This window comes from Dasypus novemcinctus, chromosome 27 (assembly GCF_030445035.2).
Source record: "Dasypus novemcinctus isolate mDasNov1 chromosome 27, mDasNov1.1.hap2, whole genome shotgun sequence".
NCBI lineage: Eukaryota > Metazoa > Chordata > Mammalia > Cingulata > Dasypodidae > Dasypus > Dasypus novemcinctus.
Window position 1 is genome coordinate 35,730,094 of NC_080699.1, and position 19,411 is coordinate 35,749,504.

Here is a 19,411-nt window from a genome sequence, read left to right on the forward strand (position 1 = left end):
AGTGAATGTGCCACAATGATGGAAGAGGTTGTTGACGTGGGAGGAGTGGGGTGAGGGGGATGGGGACCTCATATTTTTCTCATGTAACATTTAAAAGAAAATAAAGAAGAAGAAAAAAAATGCTGGCTGAAACTCTAATAGCCTTATTTCTAAAACCCCCAATTTTTCCACAGGACTCCTTGATTTTCTTCATCCTTAGGTCTTCTCTCATTAGGCTCTGTACTTACCAAACTGGGTTTCTGAAATGTTGCCAATAAGAGAAAATAGTCCAAAGAATACATATCTCATTAGATCAACATTCAATTATTACAGGAGTTCTTCCAAAGGCTAAAATTTACTGGAAATATTAGCAGAAATACGGATTTTTTTTTTTTTTTTTTACTATATTGATGAATAAGACATCAAAGTACATTATCAGTTTAAAACCAACAGGCCAGCATATCCTTTGGCAATTTTTCCCCAAAGGATATTTTAGAAAAGGGAAGGATTTACCAGAGATAAAGCAAAGCACAGATTTAAGATCAGGAAGACTGGTAGTTTGATTTATTCAGAACTAAGCATTAATACACTGGAAATATTTATATCATAAAAACGTGGGACTTAATTAAATAATATCATTGCTCTTCTCTTACTGTTTTCTTTCAGAATTCAACTGAGTTTCAAATTTTGTTCAAAAGCTAAAAAATTTTGGGTCAATACCCATATGCAATCTAAAGCTTCACTTTAAAGAAAATTTCCCATACAAGGGATGAATACTTTTGTTTCTGAGTTTGAAGGAACAGACCAATAGTTTCCAGCTGCCATACACAAAAAAATTTCAAATGCATAAACTTGAAAAAAAGGAATAAGCAAATTACACAGCACAGTGAAGCCCATTTAAACATCTAAATGCTCAGTATACTACATTTGTAAACAAGCTCTCCATGAGCCATAAGGCAAAACTCCCATTTGCAGACAACACTGCTAGATACAAAACCTTCTTTAAAATAATTTCCCAATTCCATGCTCAATATTCACATCACAGAAGTTGGTACAAGTTCAAAGATTTCACTGGAGGAGAATAAAGTTTTTAAGCTATTTACCCATGGGTATTTCTATAGGGTAGAATTAGGAAGGGTGAGGATGAGAGAGAAAAAGAGAGAGACAGACATTGCAATTTACTTACATTTGGCTTATTTAAAACTGGTTTAGAACACGTTTCGAAATAAAATAAAAATAAAAAAAAAAAGAAAATCTGATGCCCCTACTCCCCTAACTCTGGTAAACTAAAATGAAGACTTAGCTAGCAGAACAGGCACTAAAAATTAACTTTCCATTTCTTTTTTATAGCCTTTTGAGTTTTAATACACATATAGAAAAGTGTACACATCTAACTGTACAGCTGAATAAATTTTAACTGGATATCACTACACCTAATACCTATGTCAAGAAACAGCACCCCAAAAGCCCGCTTCATGCCCCGTCCAGGCTCTAGTCTCCCCCAAGAGTAACTACTATCTTGACTCATAAAAGTATGGATTAGTTTTGCCACAATTATCCTTCCACATTTCCTCAATTCTTTAGGTTTAAACCAGATTTTAGGGACCAATTTCCTTCCAAATTTTCCAAGTTGAGAAAAGAGGAAAAAATCATTCCTTCACTCAACAAATATTTATTCCTATGTCAGGTATTAAAACTCAGATCACTAGATTTTTTATTACATTAGGCAAAAGTAATTTCACTGGGAAAAAGACATTAAAAGGAATGCTGTAATATTTAAAGAAATACGATGATAGCATATTTAAGGTAATTTTTATAAGACTTATTAATAACAAAAGGGATATGTGGTATAAGTCAAATTATAATAATTTTGGACTAGAATCATTCTGGCGAGATCCATTAGGACATTTAATGTTTCAATGACTTAGAATCTTGAAGTATAAAAAGACTGTGCAAATAAATCCTTCCAATATTAAGCAAGAATCCCTTCAAGACTACTGAGAAATAGGCATCCAGCCTCTACTTAAATAATTCCAAAATTAGGGAATTAATTTCTTTGTGAGGGAACCTATTGCAGTAGGCAGCTATCATAGAAAGTTCTTCCTTGCCCTGTTTCTTTGTAACTCCCTCCCCTCCCCCAAATGACTTAGTTCTTCCACATTATGGTCCTTAAATATCAGAAGAAGGCTGTCAAGTGGCTTCCCTCAGTCTTCCTTTCCCATTCTAAACATCCCTAGCCATTCCATTGTTCTTTTTGGACTCCATTCATCCATCCGTCCATTCACTCATTCAGTAAACGCTCACCACCTCACCACTGTAGGGGCTGGGGACGGAGTCATGGGAAAATCAGAGTCCCTTGCCCACAAGGAGGTTAACAGAGACAAACTTTAAACAAATAATTTTATATCTCTATTTACATCTATAAATATGGATATAAGCACACACAAATATCTTTTTAAAACTATGATGAAAGAAACATCAGGGGTACAATTAGAGATTATAAAATGGGTGTCTGATGTAAATGGGAGGGGGCTGTCAGGGAGGATCTACCTGTGCAAGTGACATTTAAGCACACCACCGAGAAGAGCAGGAGTGCGCTGAATAAAGAGCTGAGAGAGAAGCACACTAGGCAGCCATGTGCAAAGGTCCTGAGGCTAGACCTTGGTGCACGCAAGGAAAGTGAAAGGAGGCCAATGTGGCTGGAACAGAGCGGGAAAGAGAGAGGGTCAGGAGACACTGCTGAAGGTGCCAGCAGGGGCCAGCCAGACCACGGGGCCAGGGGACCACGTGCACGATGCTGGAATGCATCTTAAGTGCAGGAGAAAGCCAAGTTTCAACACCCTTCACTATCTTGGCTGGTTTTTCTCTACACACATTCCAATTTCTCAGCAACTCTCTAAAAGTGGGTAACAAGCTTAAGATGAGATCTTTCTAGTATAGATTTCAACGGAACTTCAACTGAGACTTTTTAAAAATATATAACTGTAGGGTGCAGTTAGTTTTTATACTCAGGTGTCACTACTCATTTAAACAAGAAAGAAAAACTTTTTTTTTCCTGAGGAACTATTGAAAAATCATACCTGCCTCATACTTTTGCAACTGTCTCTGCAATCAAAATATAGGGTAGTATATACATATGATTAGATTGGAAAATTTTTTGTCTTTGAAATTAACTGAACAACAAAAGTACATCTGCCATTTCACTTTCTCATTTCAGTTTTTATTCTATCTTATCTTGGGATGATGTTTCTCAGAGTATTTATTAATATTATGACAGTTTGAATGTGGTAACTCCCAAGGAAAAACCTGTGTTCTGAACTAACTCATTCCTGGCCCTTTTCACTGGGCTCCATCAGTGAGGAGTGCCTCAGGGTGTCTGCTCCCTCTTACTGGCGCTTTATATAAGTGGGAGACAAAGAGAGACACACAGGAACAGGACGCCCCCGGTTTTGACCCCCTCGAGGATCACTAGCAGCCAAAGCTTAAGCACGAAGCCCGTGAGATGCTGGGCCCACGGAGCAGCTCGAGGCTGAAGAGACAAGCCGTGTGCCTGAGAGCCCACAGCCGAGCTCAGGAGGACAGCAGAGTAGTGGAGACTGAGAGAGGAGGCCCAGAGAGAGACAGGCCCCACGCCGGGGTGCCCACAGCCGAGCTCAGGAGGACAGCAGAGTAGTGGAGACTGAGAGAGGAGGCCCAGAGAGAGACAGGCCCCACGCCGGGGTGCCCACAGCCAAGCTCAGGAGGACAGCAGAGTAGCAGAGTAGTGGAGACTGAGAGAGGAGGCCCAGAGAGACAGGCCCCACGCCGGGGTGCCCACAGCCGAGCTCAGGAGGACAGCAGAGTAGCGGAGACTGAGAGAGGAGGCCAGAGAGAGACAGGCCCCACGCCGGGGTGCCCACAGCCAAGCTCAGGAGGACAGCAGAGTAGCGGAGACTGAGAAAGGAGGCCAGAGAGAGACAGGCCCCACGCCGGGGTGCCCACAGCCAAGCTCAGGAGGACAGCAGAGTAGTGGAGACTGAGAGAGGAGGCCCAGAGAGACAGGCCCCACGCCGGGGTGCCCACAGCCAAGCTCAGGGAGATGACAGTTCTGGAGGTGGAGGCAGGGACCTGGGTGGAGATCAGCCGCCATCTTCACCTCGTGACAGCACACCAGGGTCCCCAGCAGCTGACCTTAGTGAGAGAGCATCTTTGATGATGCTCTGATAGGGACATTTCACAGCCCCAGAACTGTAAGCTTTTACCCTAAATAAAGTCCCCATGATAAAAGCCAACACATTTCTGGTACTTTCAACCGACAGCCCTGTGGCAAACTAAGATAAACCCTTTCCCTGCGAAGCTCCTTTTTTGGGATTTCAGCTTGACAATGGGGCTTACCTTCTACAACGTCCCTCTTGTAATCACTGTCATTGTCACTATCTGTTGGCCGGTAATAGATATAAAATCCTTGAATGGGAGTGTTATTGTTACTTGATGGAATGTACTAAAAAATAAAAGCAAAGGCTTGTCAAAGACAAGAGTAAATAGAACTTTCACATCCAGGTTTATTTACCTTTGTGGTAATGTAATGTTCTTCCTAGCTTCATTCCGAGAACATTTCTGAAGGCCATTTTTATTTCAAAAGTTTTCAAAGATATTCAAAGGTATTAACATCTAGCATACTGCATGGCTAAAGAAAAAATAAAGCAATACACCCCACTAGGTCCCAAGGCATAAAAGTACATTTGGATCAAAGTGAATAAATCATGACATGGCAATTAAGGCAAACAGCACTTGGACGAGAGCCGAGGAGACAACAATTTTCTTTCCACCCTCGCCCCATTTAAAATATGTGCTTTTAGAGCAATATCCATGCACCTCAATTAAAAATTGAAAAACTTGTTGTTCACAGTAACATGTGATTAAGACATTAAATCGACTGTTAGCACCACCAATACAGAAAAGACCCCAATGAGAAATGTTGTACTCACTGTCCACTTTAGCATGATCTGAGTATCACTGACAGCTTCTGTGTACGCAATGTGAGGTCCGGTTACTGGACGATTGGAAAAACGATTGGGGAAGCCGGCCACCTGATAGGGGCGGGACGCCGCACTCCGGAAACTCTCCCCATAATGGTTGATAGCAATGACCCTAAATTTGTATGTTGAACCTTGGGAGCAAAAATAAACAACAATTAAAAAAAAAAAAAAAACTATAATAAGACAGCTGAAGGAAGACTATTCAAAATATGACAACTGTGCTAAGAATCTATCTACAATAATGAAAAGTAAAGCATGTATGGCAAATGGATTTCCACCCACTTGCCAACATCAATCTACTGAATGCACTGTGTGTTCAAGTTTCCAAGACCTTCTCAGACCCACTGGGAAAGAACACTATGAAACATTAATGAGGTCTGACACGGAGGGGGCAGAGCAGGAATCAAGAAGAGTGACAGCTGTCTAAACTCTCTTTATCATCTAGCTTTGAAGTCACCACCATCAAAATACAGTAGTAGTTGAAGCATCTGTCCCCCAAACTGGGTTCTTTTTGCAGTAAAAGAAACTGAAGCCAAGTTTAACACAGTGAATATATCTATGAACTGAGTGGGTAACAGCAGATGTCATTCTGATTCCACTGGTAACAGGGTAAGAGGGAGCAGCTTTGAAGTGCAACAGAAGGAATTTATTTGGATGTGATATCAAGAATTGAAAAAAAAAAACAAAAAACCTCTTAGGATTGTGGGTTTCTGCAAATCTGAATCTAAAGAATAAATTAGAACCCCAAAGCAAGTTTCCTAATAGCTGAAAGTAATCCTTTTGGGCTTACCAAGACCATGTTTTCAGTCTGTAGAATGTTACTTAGCTTCATCCACATTTAAAACTGCTACCTTCCCACAACTACATCTTTATGTTCCTATGTTCAAGTTACTTGTTTAGACAAACACTAGCCAAAATACATTCCAAACTCCCTAAACACAAGTGGCCACAAAATCTAAACAAGTAAGAGTAAAGGAGGTATATTTGTGATTACTGCTTTAGTCTTTTTAGGTTTAATTTCTTTCATAAAATATCAAGGTATGGGGGAAGAGTGCATTTTTCTCTGATGAAACAAAACTGAGTGAACAAAGAGGGGTTAAGTGGTGTCTCTTTTCTGCAAGACTGAGTGCTGAGTAAACCCATGTGGAGAGTCATCAGCAGACCCAACAATTTTAGTCAAATAACCATTTGACTAATTTGGCAATTTTTAATATCCCTCTTAAAATAGTCACTCATCTCAAATCACCTAAGGAAACCACCTAAGGAAACCACCTAAGAACTAGCCGTGGGGAGTGGGTTATGTACGTTACAGCACAGGCTTAAGATAGATTATACAGCTATTAAAAACAGAGTTTTTTAAGAAGCTTTAATGATACTAGAAAATGCTCAGGACAGAAAATGGGGAACGGAGGATTCGCACAATGTTTATGGGGTGATCCAGGTGTGTATTTAAAAAAAAAAAAAAGTTTAAAAAGGCTAGGAAGAAATCTCGCAAAATGTAATCAGTGGGTGGATTTCAGGTGACATTTTCTCTTTTATATTTTATTTCCAAAGTTTTAAACAAATAAGTTTTCTAAGATTTTATATACTAAGTATGCACTACTTTAAGATTAGAAAAAAAAATAAGATTATTAAAAATATGCATCTAAAGTCAACGCTGATGGTTTTAAAAAAAGAAACGTTTGAAGAAAACTACCTGGTTCTAAACTACGAACTTCCACGGAGAGTTTGGAGGGAGGGATATCTTCCGCTGCCACCAGCCACTCACTATTCCTCATCCGCTTATATTCGACCTTGAAGGCAGTGATGGGGGAGCCCCCATTTGCCCGCGGGATCCACGTGACGTAGACGGACGTCTCTGAAGCGGTGGAGACGGTCGGCCGATCTGGAGCCTCCGGAACTAAAAACAGAAATATTCACTTCAGTCGAGCATGGCACGAGAGACAAGAATAACCTAGACAACCTAGAAGATGTCAATCCCAAGCCTCATTTTAGTGAAAGTTCTTAACCAACCGTTTGCCAGAGCTAAGAATAAGAGTATCTTCCTAGCCTCAGAGAGCTAATGAGAGACGAGATGAGCAAACACAGGAAGGAAAAGCAAAATAATCTATAAACTTGATGATAAGCTCTGAAAAACTGAAAAAATAGTGTTTTACAATGGTGCCCATGCTATTCCGGATTCGTGGCTGAAACAGCATCAAAGCAATTATTACTGGGAACTTCAAGTGTGATTGTGGTTATGATTTATAATAAGTTTTCACAATTGTTTTTTATCTCATTTAAATGTTTTTCTTTCAAGCAAAATAAAATAAACTCAGCAAATCAATCTATAGATTATTATTTTTATAGTAACTATTACATGCTGTCTTAATGCACTTCAAAGCTACACGAGTGCTATTCCAATATACAGAGGTGGAGGTGGTAAATAGAGATAAAACTTTAATGAAATCAATACCAATAATAACGAGAAGAGAGAATCCTGCTCAGAATGAAAACAGGGTAGGTCATTAAAGAAAGAGGTTATCAGAAAAGAGATGATCCACTGGAACATGCAGACAAAAAGGGTCTGAAAACTGGTATTTATCAATAGCAGTTTTCAGTTAGCACTGCCAAAGACAGGGGACGCTCTAACCCACAAATTTGACCATCTCGAGCCTGCAGCAGGTGGAAACATCAGGCTTAAGTTCATTAACCCAGGAACACAGAGGAGTCTCTTGCTGAGCAATCTTGTGGTTCTAAGAGGCCCCCTCTTAGCTCTGACAAAGGAAGAATGCTGATGGAAACAGTCTGGCCTACACGACAGTTATGGAGCAGATTAGTACGCTGCCATTCTGGTTTACAGGAGTCACTGGTGAATTTTGCCAAGGTGAGCTGGTTCTTGATGGACTAGCCATCTTTTGGCATGCAGACAATATTCTAGAAGGTTCTAGAACACCGAGGACCAGCTCTGGCTGTGGTTACATCACTTTGGTTGAGGTCCCTAAGTGAGCCCTGTCTAGGTATCTAAGCCCAAGGCACGCTCCTCAAGCAACACCCATCTGCCTCCACCCCTCTTCAAAGCACAACAGGAAGGCATGATAAGGAAGGAAACAATGTTGAATAGGAACTTGTTTGGAGAAAATTGTGGCATCTGAAAGAGTGCTGAGAGGATAAAAACAGGAAAATATTCAAAGCAGGCAACTTTGAGTAATACTTACTGTATTCCTTTCAAGTTAGAAAGCAATGGAAACAGAATGAATAAAACTATTAGTAAATCTGATTTTTTTAAATTCTAGAGAACCAGACAATGTCTTATGTTGATCTGTGTGAAGTTAAAATCATCAAGGAACACCACAGATAAAATAAGAAAGTTATCAGGGAAAATACCTCTATCGAGAATACTATCTTCAGTATCTAAAAGTAAAAGAAATAGCATGTGACAATTCACAAGAACAGTGTACTGCGTGCATGTTAGAAACTCCGGATTTCAACAGCAGTACTACCACTTTCAGGATGATCTTATGCAAATTTCCTAACCTCTCTGAGACTGTTTCCTAATTGGTAAAATTAGATGTACTACCGTCTCACAGGGTTTTTGGAAAACACTTTGAAAAGAACAGAAAGGAGACAGAGAAACTCTTTTCTTGAGTTACAAAAACTTAGTACCAGAAAGCTTTTGAATCTGTATTTATTAAATTAAACTCAGTCATGACTCTGGGTTACCAAGATTTGAATATCAGAGATTAAAAAATGGCTGAGAAAGGACCCATAAGAGCTCCAGGACAGGACATCTGAACAGCAAACACCCCATCCCACCTCTGCCTCCCAATAATCTGAAGCCCGGCAGTAACATCTGTAGATGAACACAATGAAGAAGACAGAGATTCTTTTCTTTACCTCCACTGTGCCTAGAGGAATCTGGAAGTACCACTCCAAAGTTGTTTGCAGCCTCTGAAACAACAGGAAGCTTAGGCACGCCGACGGGGGGAGAGGATGACTGGGTGTTTTTGGATGATGCTGTTTTCTCTAAAACGTTAAAAAACCATATCTGTAATACATGCTTATATACCATAAAGAAAAGAGTACTGTGCAACTCCCAATGGTTAATAAAAATAAATACACTGCTGCAGTATCTAAACTTAAGACCTATACTGTAAATATTTAGCTAATCGGGGGAACTGACTGTCTTTTTCTAGTACCTTTAAGGGAAAGACAAGCTAAGCTATGTCTTTCATCCTCATACTAGCTTTAGTTTATACATGGAAAAATAACCCAGGTGAAAAAGCCAAGAGACTGGAGTGAAGATTTTTCAAATGATTAATCTGTTTACCTTTTTACTGTATATACATCTTTTTTAAAAGAAGTTGCAGGTTTACAAAAAATCATGCTTAAAATGCAGAGTTCCCATAGACTGCCCTATTATTAACAATTTGCATTAGTGTGGTACCTTTGTTATAACTGATGAAAGCATATTTTTATAATTGTACTATTAACTATAGTCCACAGCTTACTTTAGGGGTCACTATTTGTGTAGTATAGTCCTTGTTTTTTCAGTTTTTAAATTTTTATTTTAGTAATATATACATAACCTAAAATTTATCCTTTATATAATCAAATATATGATTCAATGGTGTTAATTACATACAAAATGTTGCACTACCATCACCACCATCCCTTACTAAAAAGAAACTACAATTTAAGAAAAATATGGAACACTTTACAAACTGGTGTGTCATCCTGTATGGTTCTGATTTAGTGTGTAATTCTGCATATATTTCTTAATTTTAAAACATAAAATTCTTTATTAAAGAGCTTCCTCTAAGTTTCTTCAGTTTTTATAGGTCAGATTCCACAAATGACTAAGGACTAATTGGGGAAATTAATTCAAGATATGTTTAGATAACAAATGCCCACTATTTTTCTGGCCAGTCTCAGTAATTAGATGAAAGGATCTTTCTCAAAAGCCAATGGGGTGCTCGCTTCGGCAGCACATATACTAAAATTGGAACGATACAGAGAAGATTAGCATGGCCCCTGCACAAGGATAACACACAAATTCGTGAAGCGTTCCATATTTTTTATTCATGAACTATTGCGGTTAATAATCGAGAAAATGTGGAACTGGTGTGGAAAAAGTGCCCATGGTGGCTGCTGGGTACGGGGAATGGGAGGAAGAGATGAGATGTGGAGGCATTTTCGGGACTTGGAGTTGTCCTGGGTGGTGCTGCAGGGACAATTGCCGGACATTGTATGTCCTCCCATGGCCCACTGGATGGAACGTGGGAGAGTGTGGGCTATGGTGTGGACCACAGGCCATGGGGTGCAGCGATGCCCAGAGATGTACTCACCAGATGCAATGGATGTGTCATGATGATGGGGGAGAGTGTTACTGTGGGGGGAGTGGTGGGGTGGGGACGGTGGGGGTGAATGGGGACCTCATATTTTTTGAATGTAATATTTTTTTAAAAATGAATAAATTGAGTAGAATTTGGGAAAAAATAAAAAAAATAAAGAAATGAAAAAAAAAAGAAAAAAAAAAGCCAATGGGAAGAAAAATGAAAAAAAAAAAAGAAAGAAAAGTCAATGGATTACTTCTTTCCAATCATTATACTTCCATATGATGAATCCTAAAATCCTCTGCTATTCAATTCCTATCTCCACCCACTTGAAGTCTTTTGTGCTCTGTAGAGCCAAGCCATAGTGGCATCTTTCCAATCTCGCCTACCCTCACTACCCCACAGAAAGAATGTCCTTCCTTCGTGCTCCTCCAGTGATTTCTTTATAAATCTTTTTTAGCACAAATCACATTCTGGTCTCTTTGCCCTCTAGAGCCTATCCCCACCTCACAGCCAGAATCATCCTGTTGAAATATACAGCAAATTGGGTCACTCCTCTACTCAAAAGCCTCCAGTGCCTCCCAGTTCACTCGGAGCAAGATCCAAAGTCTTTTGCAATGGTCCGCCAGACCGGGTGGGGTTCAGCCACTCTGCCATCCACCTGCCTGCAAGCCCCTCCCCTCGCTGTGTGTGGTCGCAGGAGCTCCGTGGGGTGCCGAGGGCCCACCACGCACCCACGCTCCAGCCTTCACAGCTGCTTTTCTCTGTGGGACTGCTTTTTCCCTGGAGGTCCACATGGCTTTCTCCTTCGCCTCCTTTAAATCTCTGCTCTGACATCAACTGCTTATCGGAGAGTTTCTTGACCACCTGCTTAAAATAGTAACAACTCCTACTCCATACAGTTCCCTAATTTATTTCTCTTAACACTTATCACCGGCTAATATACTTAGAAATTAGGCATAAAGTCTCTGCCAGTGAGGATGTACACTCATGAAGGCAATGAATTTTGTTTGTTCTGTTAATTACCCAGCACGTAGAAGGCAATCATTAAATATTAACTGAACTAAATTAAATTTCGCACTCGTAGGTGTAGTTAGGTATATGTCTTGCTTTCCTTAGTCAAGTGTAAGCTCCATTAGAATATACCTACCCGAATGCCTTACATATATCATAAGCTCTCAAAAATATCTGTGGGATGAAAGAATACAACGCCAAAACAGGTATACCGATTGGCTCACTTAATGATTTTATCTGTAAGAATCTCACTATCCAAAAGGGACTCAAGATGCTTACTAAGGAATTGAAATCAAGAGAGTCCACGCCTTCCTCCCAAGGCAGACCACTCACCTTTGCTGGTTCGGAAGGTAAGCATGGCAGGCTGCCCTTCACCAGCTGCACTCCTGGCCACCATCAAGACTTCATAGAGACTGGAAGGCTCCAGCTCAGTTAGGTGGAGTTCATTTTCACTTCCTGGGACCCGGACCGTGTGCCAGCTTCCCACCACACCGACAGCATCATCCAGCTGCTCAGGGGAGAATAAACCAAAGAGAAACAGGTGAAGGGCAGAGAAGCCTTTCAGCCACATCTGATAATAACTACACTTTCATTCTAGATGAACAGTGGGATGTGATATAGCATTGTAAGTGGAAGAGGCAAGGTTTCTTCCCATTAAGAAATACAAGGATCACAATGATGAAACTGTCCAAACATTCACAGTTTCCACCAAAATTCACCTTGTGTTGGAACATCAGCTTCTTCCCGGGATGTCTGAGTGACCAAGAGCTCATGGAATAGCCAAGATCTTTTGTAATGGGACAGTGGGCTTTGTGCTCCAGTGTTTCATTCCAAGGCTCTAAACATTAGGGTACATCAGACATACCTCTTAGGGAAGGTTCCAGCTGCTTGAAAAACCTTTGGTAATAAAATATTCTGCCCCACCCCAAAAGAGAAAATAAATATAAGGAGACCTGTGGCAAGAACTCAGGAATTCTCAGAGTCTGAGAAAAAAATAAATTTCTAGACTTCTGGCTCTGCTACTTACCACCACCCTGTCACCTCAGGCAAGTTATTATGCCTTGCAGAGTAAGTTTCCTTCATGTATAGTATCTCCTTTCTTACTGGGTTAATGGGAGAATAAAATACACATGTGATGTCTTAGTGAAATATAGAATATACATAATAAGCATATGAGAAATTAAAATATCATATATGTTTGTGTATATGTGTGTATATATATTGCATGGTTGTGATTAAGTATTATCTATTTCCAGTATCTTGCTTGCTTCACATCTTGATACATAACATCTGTTCAATATGTGTTGTAAAAAAAAATAAAAAGACAACCAGTCAGTTGTGTCTTGCTTAATAGAACCAAGAGACATTATCGCATGGAGATTTCTTACTTTCTTACTTTCCTCATCTAGAATCATCAGGTAAGAAACAGGGGATAAACTTTAAAATAGCACCATGTTAATTTTTCCAGTCATTAAAAATATTACTACTAAATAATGGATACCCAAACAAGTTGTGGATAAAGACAATTACTTTAAACATGACCGCATCCTCTCCCATTTCATTTACTAGTCTCCTTAAACTAAGAGATTTCTCGTTTTGCTCTAATATAAGCCTAAGAAAGGAAAGCATTATCTGAAAAGTCAACTTGGAGAGGATGAAGGCTTTACCAAATGCAATGACCAAACAACCTAAAATTCTAATGCAGTTACCACTTGAAGTGCAAACAACTGTCAGATTATACCAGAGGCCTCTGTTCAGGTTTTTCTAATAAGAGGCTGCTTTATTTGCTAAATAAACACTGCATTCTACCATCTTAGAAAGAATTAATTACTTTTTAAAAAGTGGTTTTTAGGGTTTTACACCCAAGGGGTTAAAATGTTTGGTAAAAATGTCAAGAAATTACTAGATTCTTAGAATCAAATATGGGGGGAAACCGGTTATCCTTCACTCTTGCTGCTTTTATAAGACTGGTAGAACCAGCATAACTGCTGGTATATCTCCCACACACTCATCACGATGCCAAATCACCCTTTGTTCTATTTCCTGCCACATCCCAAATGTGATGTCAAACCAAGTGGATGCCAAACCAAGTGAACATCAAACCTATGGTGTTAAGGTGTTAGAAGAGCAAGGTGGTAGTCGAGAAAGCATTACCTTCCGGTACTTCACAAAATAGGCATTGATGGGAAGCCCACCGTCCTTCCCGGACCTCCAGACCAGGCTGTAGGTATCTGGTGTGTGGGTCTGCGGGGGGCTCAGGATGATGGGGGCATCAGGAACAGAGGCTCCACGGGCATGTTTCTCCAATGCCGAGCCCACGGGCCTGGAGTGTACCTTCCCAGGAAACGAGCCCACTGATCCTTGTTCTGAACCATCATCTCTTTGATCTCTTTCATCATCCTGAGTAGCCTCAGAAGGTGTAACTGGTTCAGCTTTTGTATTTGCTTCATAAGGAACTGCAGAGATGATGGAGACAACAGACTGGGTTAGCAGGACGAAGTTCATCATTTCAGTGTCTTCTACATACTTAGGGACATAACTGCCCCCAATGGGATTGTTAGCACAACGGGAGGTTCGAAGTTAAACTGGTGGACCCCCAAAAGTCATGATCTTAAACCTAATCCACTGCTGTAGGTGTAAACCTATTGTAGGTAAGTCCTTTTTATTAGGTTAATTCAGTAAGGCATGGCCCAGGATAGGTCTGAATCCTCTTACTGGAGTCCTTCGTGAGAGACTGAAATTCAGAGAGAAAGAAAGCCACAGAATCAAGAAGCTGAAAGCAACAAAATCCCGAGAAGGGAGAGACCAGCAGACATCACCGTGTGCCTGGCCATGGGACGGAGGAGTCCAGGATCACAGGCAGCTGGTCTTTGGAGAGAAAGCATCACCTGATGATGCCTTGATTTGGGCATTCTTCTCAGCCTTGAAACTGCAAGCCTGTCAACTAATAAATTCCCACTGTTACAAGCCAACCCATTTTATTATAACTGCTTTCCGCAGCCTAAAAAATTAAAACAACTGGTAACATTTCCATTTACGATTCATGGAGACATCCAACCTCCAGTAGCAGTCTCGTGCTCATGGTGGGGCAGCAAATGAATTGTATGAAAAACAATTATACGATTTTATTTCTTCCTTGCTCTGCATGGTATTCTCTTTGTTTGCAGTAACAATTGGCTAGTTTAACCTCAGAAGATATTTAGTTGTTGAAGAAACCAACTCAAGTTGATAAAGGAAACACAAGGGGCAACAAACACTGTGGGGAACAAGGTGCTATGAGCAGTAAGGAACTGGGAATAGCTCACCTGCAAGGATGTACTACCTCCCAGTATCCAGACCCTTGGGCAGTCCCCTCCCACACTGGTCAGCTGGCCCGGTGAGAGCAGACACGAGGCTGCACCCATTCTCAGCATAAGCCTTCCGAAGGCCTGGCACTTCCACTCATGTGGACTCCCAAGCTAGCCACGCGGACAGACTACATGATAAGAGAGAGGTCCGAGCCTCCCCAAAGATGCCGAACACGAGAGTGGGGCCCCCAGCAAGGCCAGCAGAAGCACTGCCCAGCTGCCGCGAGTTAATCCTCCGATCAGGAGCCACAACAAGGGCTGGCTTTTAAGACACTAATCTCTGGGTTAGGTAATTAGGCAACATTAATTACAACGCCTACCCAATATACGGCAAATCACCTACATTCAAGGAAGATGGGAGAAATGCAATCAAGACCAGCACACATAAAGGAAGGGATTACTTATTTCTATTTCCAGAATGGTTCTTCTCGCTGGACAGACCTGAAGGTTAGCGTAAGAAACTGCCACCCTAAAGACAGATAAAACAAAGCAAAGAGCCTCAAGCTTAATATGAAAAACATATAGAATATACGGAAGAGGGTAGGAATAATTTATTTGTACTGCAAAAATAAAAAGGTTGCATATATCTAAAGAAAATTACTGAACGCACGCTATGTGCCAGGTGTTGTTCTAGATATTTAAATAAACATAACCTTTTTAAATTACCAAAACAACATTCTTAGGGAGATACCTCCACTTTACAGGTGAAGAAGTTAGGGTTTTGAGGGAGAAAGTGATAACAGCTGGCAGAGAATGGGTGTGGTGGTGTTGTGGAAAAAAATAAATAAACAAGGGTGCAATTTATTTTAAAAAAATATATTGCTGGCACGATAAAACTTAAGGACTGAGAGTCTGGTTTCTCTAAAGTGTTATTAATACTGGCAGCAGAAGCCTCCTATTTTTGACTACTTTTGTGGAGGAAGGGAGCCGAGGAAACAACATTACGGTTGCTTTTCCACAATGAAGTCAGATTCCTGGTAAATGGTAGGTGTATTTTTAGGAGACTTACTGTACGTTAGTAGACAACCAACAGAAAAACAGGACTAACAGTGTTAGGTCAGTTCTCTGTTTATTTAACAGAGAGAAATGGTATCCCAGAAGCATCCCCCATCAGAGAAAACAAGAAGCTAGTGAGAAAATGATGTAGAAGAAAACTAAAGTTCACTGAGACAACTTCAAAATATTGCTTCTGGAACAGTCATGTTTATCTAGTGAGTCAGAGGGTGGACTGGATAAGGGTGTGATCTGGGCTGCTAATACAGAGACACGGTCCCTAGCAAGTGGAGGTAATTAGCTGTGGCTCAGGGCAGTGGAGACCGACCTTTTTATCACAAGTAATTTTGTGGCTCCTCAGGGCAACTGACCGCTGGGAAGTGGTATTTGGAGATAGAAGAGTTGAGAGAGAGGCATGAGAAAAATGTTACGTTATAGCCTGTCTATTGTGTAAGTATCAAAAGTCAACGTTTTCTTATTTTCCACAACTTTTATTCATCAGAGACTTCAACATAGCTGTTCTCTACTGTTCCCGACAACTTAATTTGGGCACTCAGAGAAGATTCTAGACACAATTTTTAAAGCCTTACCGGTACTTTCAAAAGAGTGTTGACATATATTACCTCAATTTATCTTCAAAACAACTCTGTGAAATGGGTCCAACAGACAGCTGGCATTTTTGGAGGTGGAATATTTTTCAAATTGAAGAAGAGACTGGGAAAGCTCTGATTTCTAAGTACAGCAATTATGTCAATGTAAATGGATTGAATGGCTCTAAATCGAAACTCATTAAATGGGAAGTACAACCAGATCTGTCAGAGATGTTCCCACTGGGACTTCTCGCACCAGCAACGCCCACCCTTAGCAATTCAGGAAACCCAGGCCAAGTCCCATTGGCGTTCCAAAGAGTCACAATAACGCTACAAATATTTGTACATCCAGGACCTCTGAAACCCCACGTCTCTTCTGGAAAGAAGAAAGCGGGGAGGACGCTGATCTCAGTCTTGGACCCTGCTTTCTTCCCCCTCCACAGCAAACAAATCAAGGACTGTCAGTGTGCTAGAATTCAGTAAGTGTGCTAGAATTCAGTAAGGCTCAGATGCCTGAGCAGAGAGACGGCTTGTAACATACTGCTCTGAGCTGTAATAAACTCAGCCGGATGCCCTAGTGGTCATTACAGAGCACGCAAAAGAGGTAAGGCAGGAGCACTTTGGTGGGAGACGAGGTCATTATACAGAAAAACAGTGTTTGTCAAGACAAAATCCTGGATGGGGGGAAGGGAATGGGGGTGAGAATCTCAAAACTCTTCTACTTCATAGAAATTAAGAAACAAGGCAGCTCATGTGACTTCCAAGGGCCTCAGATTTCTCATATTTAAAATGAGGCACTTGGACAAAATACCTGTTTCTATCAGCTGTGACTGTGACATCTGTGTCTTCCTTTATACTCTACTTACACAAAGCAATCACTTCAGCTAAATTGTACGCAAGCAGCCCTTGCATTACACCTGCCCTGCAGCTCGATTTTGAGCAGAACCACTTATTTCTGCTTGGAGGAACAGAGACATTGATACACATGCACGTGCTTGCCTACATTTATACAGCACTCAGCTACTTTCTTTTTTTGAGGATTCTTTTTTCTTTTTTAAGATTTATTTATTTCTCTCCCCTTCTTCCCACCCCACACCCCAGTTATCTGTTCTCTGTGTCTATTTGCTGTGTGTTCTTCTTTGTCCGCTTCTGTTGTTGTCAGCGGCACGGCAATCTGTGTTTCCTTTTGCTGCGTCATCTTGTGTCAGCTCTCCGTGTGTGCAGCGCCATTCCTGGGCAGGCTGCACTTTCTTTCGCGCTGGGTGGCTCTCCTTACGGGGCGCACTCCTTGCGCGTGGGGCTCTCCTACGTGGGGGACACCCCTGCGTGACACGGCACTCCTTGCGCACATCGGTAGTGCGCGTGGGCCAGCTCCACACGGGTCAAGGAGGCCCGGGGTTTGAACCACGGACCTCCCATGTGGTAGACGGACGCCCTAACCACTGGGCCAAGTCCACTTCCCATTTTGAGGATTTTTTTTTTTAAAGATTTATTTTTATTTATTTAATTCCCCTCCCCTCCCCCGGTTGTCTGTTTTCTGTGTCTTTTTGCTGCGTCTCGTTTCTTTGTCCGCTTCTGTTGTCGTCAGCAGCACGGGAAGTGTGGGCGGCGCCATTCCTCGGCAGGCTGCTCCCTCCTTCGCGCTGGGCGGCTATCCTTATGGGTGCACTCCTTGCGTGTGGGGCTCCCCTATGCGGGGGACACCCCTGCGTGGTAGGGCACTCCTTGCGCGCATCAGCACTGCACATGGGCCAGCTCCACACGGGTCAAGGAGGCCCGGGGCTTGAACCGCGGACCTCCCATGTGGTAGACGGACGCCCTAACCACTGGGCCAAAGTCCGTTTCCCTTGAGGATTCTTAAGCTTATGAAATCAGTAACTATTTCTTCCTCCCCTAACCACCACCACATAGGATAATTATAATCTAATAATTAGATATTAAAAATCATAATCTACTACTTAGTATTTATTGAAAGCTTCCTATGGCCAGGCACTATTCTGAGCAGTTGCCATGTCTGAGTGCCGTGGATTGTCACCCGAGCCCCGCAGCAGGACACTGTCATTACCCACTTCGCAGATAAGGAAGGAGGGACGGAGAAGTTCTGGGACTGGCCTTAGTCGCACAGCCTACGAGCCTAACCTCCACATCACACCCACCTCTGACGTCCGTGGAGCGGCACGAGAGGACAAATGGGGCCCCTGGCCTTCCCCACCCCGTCCTCCACCCAGCTCCATCCAGGCTTAGAAGATCCTCGTGTGCCTTCGGGTGGAAGGGCACATGTCCCAGCTCTGTCGACCTCACCACCACTCCCCTGCAAAAGACCACTCAGAGGGAAGGCTGCCTGCCCTCTGGTGGCAGGACCCAGGAAAGAGGCCAGTGTGGAACCAGGCTGTGAACTGAAGCAGGAGTGGAGGCGCCAGCCCTACTGGCCAGAAGGAAGAAGGTGGGCTCCAGCACCTGGGTAGGAGGTGCCCTGTGGACTCTTTGGTCTGTGGGAAGCAGCAGCCCTCAGAAGCACAGGCCGAGGGCAGGGGTCTTGGCTGCTCAGGCCGGAGGGCGGTCCTGCTCCGTCATAACCTGCCTCCCGTGGGACAAAGATGGCCAGGGTCTCCAGCCAACAGGTTAGTTATTGGGGAATGCTGCTCTAAATGTCCACTGATGGAAAGTGTGAGCCTAAATTAAGTCAATTTGAATTCATATTGATTTTCTCTTAACCAGTATTTTGAAAATTATATAAAGTTTTTAAGTCATCATTACCACAAAGCAGTAAAAATAAAAGGAATTAATGTTACAGTCCTATTAGAAAAATAACTCTGGATAAGATGGGAGAAAGGATACATACAGGCATTGGTTGATAGTACTACAAACCTACATCCTCAACGACAGCCAACCTTTAGACTTACCTGTACTTATCAAAGGTTCGCCTCAAAAGTGCCAGCAATGACATTTCCAGCAGCTGAGAAACCTAACGCATTAATCCAAACAAGAGGCCATATCTTGGGCTTGTTCTCAAATGAGAGTCTTCTATATAAAAACTGCAAGCTTAACAAGTACACTAAAAATGGAGACCAAGGCTCACACCAAATAATAGCTCGACATTTCACTGTGGTCCAAAAAAGAAATGTCTATGTAGACACTGCTGGATTCATGAAAAT

The 19,411-nt window shown here is 41.9% G+C and overlaps 1 protein-coding gene and 1 non-coding gene across 4 annotated transcripts in view; one reads left to right on the top strand and one right to left on the bottom strand.

The window, feature by feature from the left end:
- The window catches only part of CDON (cell adhesion associated, oncogene regulated), a 110,012-nt gene that overhangs the window by 43,725 nt on the left and 46,876 nt on the right, over positions 1–19,411 (bottom strand). For all 3 annotated transcript variants that reach the window (XM_004469246.5, XM_012529318.4, XM_023591952.3), the window contains exons 9-14: positions 13,481–13,782; positions 11,660–11,834; positions 8,874–9,002; positions 6,694–6,897; positions 4,947–5,128; positions 4,354–4,459 (exon numbers count right to left, since the gene is read on the bottom strand). In XM_004469246.5, the coding sequence (XP_004469303.2) occupies positions 4,354–4,459; positions 4,947–5,128; positions 6,694–6,897; positions 8,874–9,002; positions 11,660–11,834; positions 13,481–13,782 (1,098 nt within the window). The remainder of the gene's footprint in view (positions 1–4,353; positions 4,460–4,946; positions 5,129–6,693; positions 6,898–8,873; positions 9,003–11,659; positions 11,835–13,480; positions 13,783–19,411) is intronic.
- Positions 9,949–10,055, top strand: LOC111766761 (U6 spliceosomal RNA). Its single transcript, XR_002798727.1, has one exon. It is a non-coding gene; the product is annotated as a U6 spliceosomal RNA (small nuclear RNA).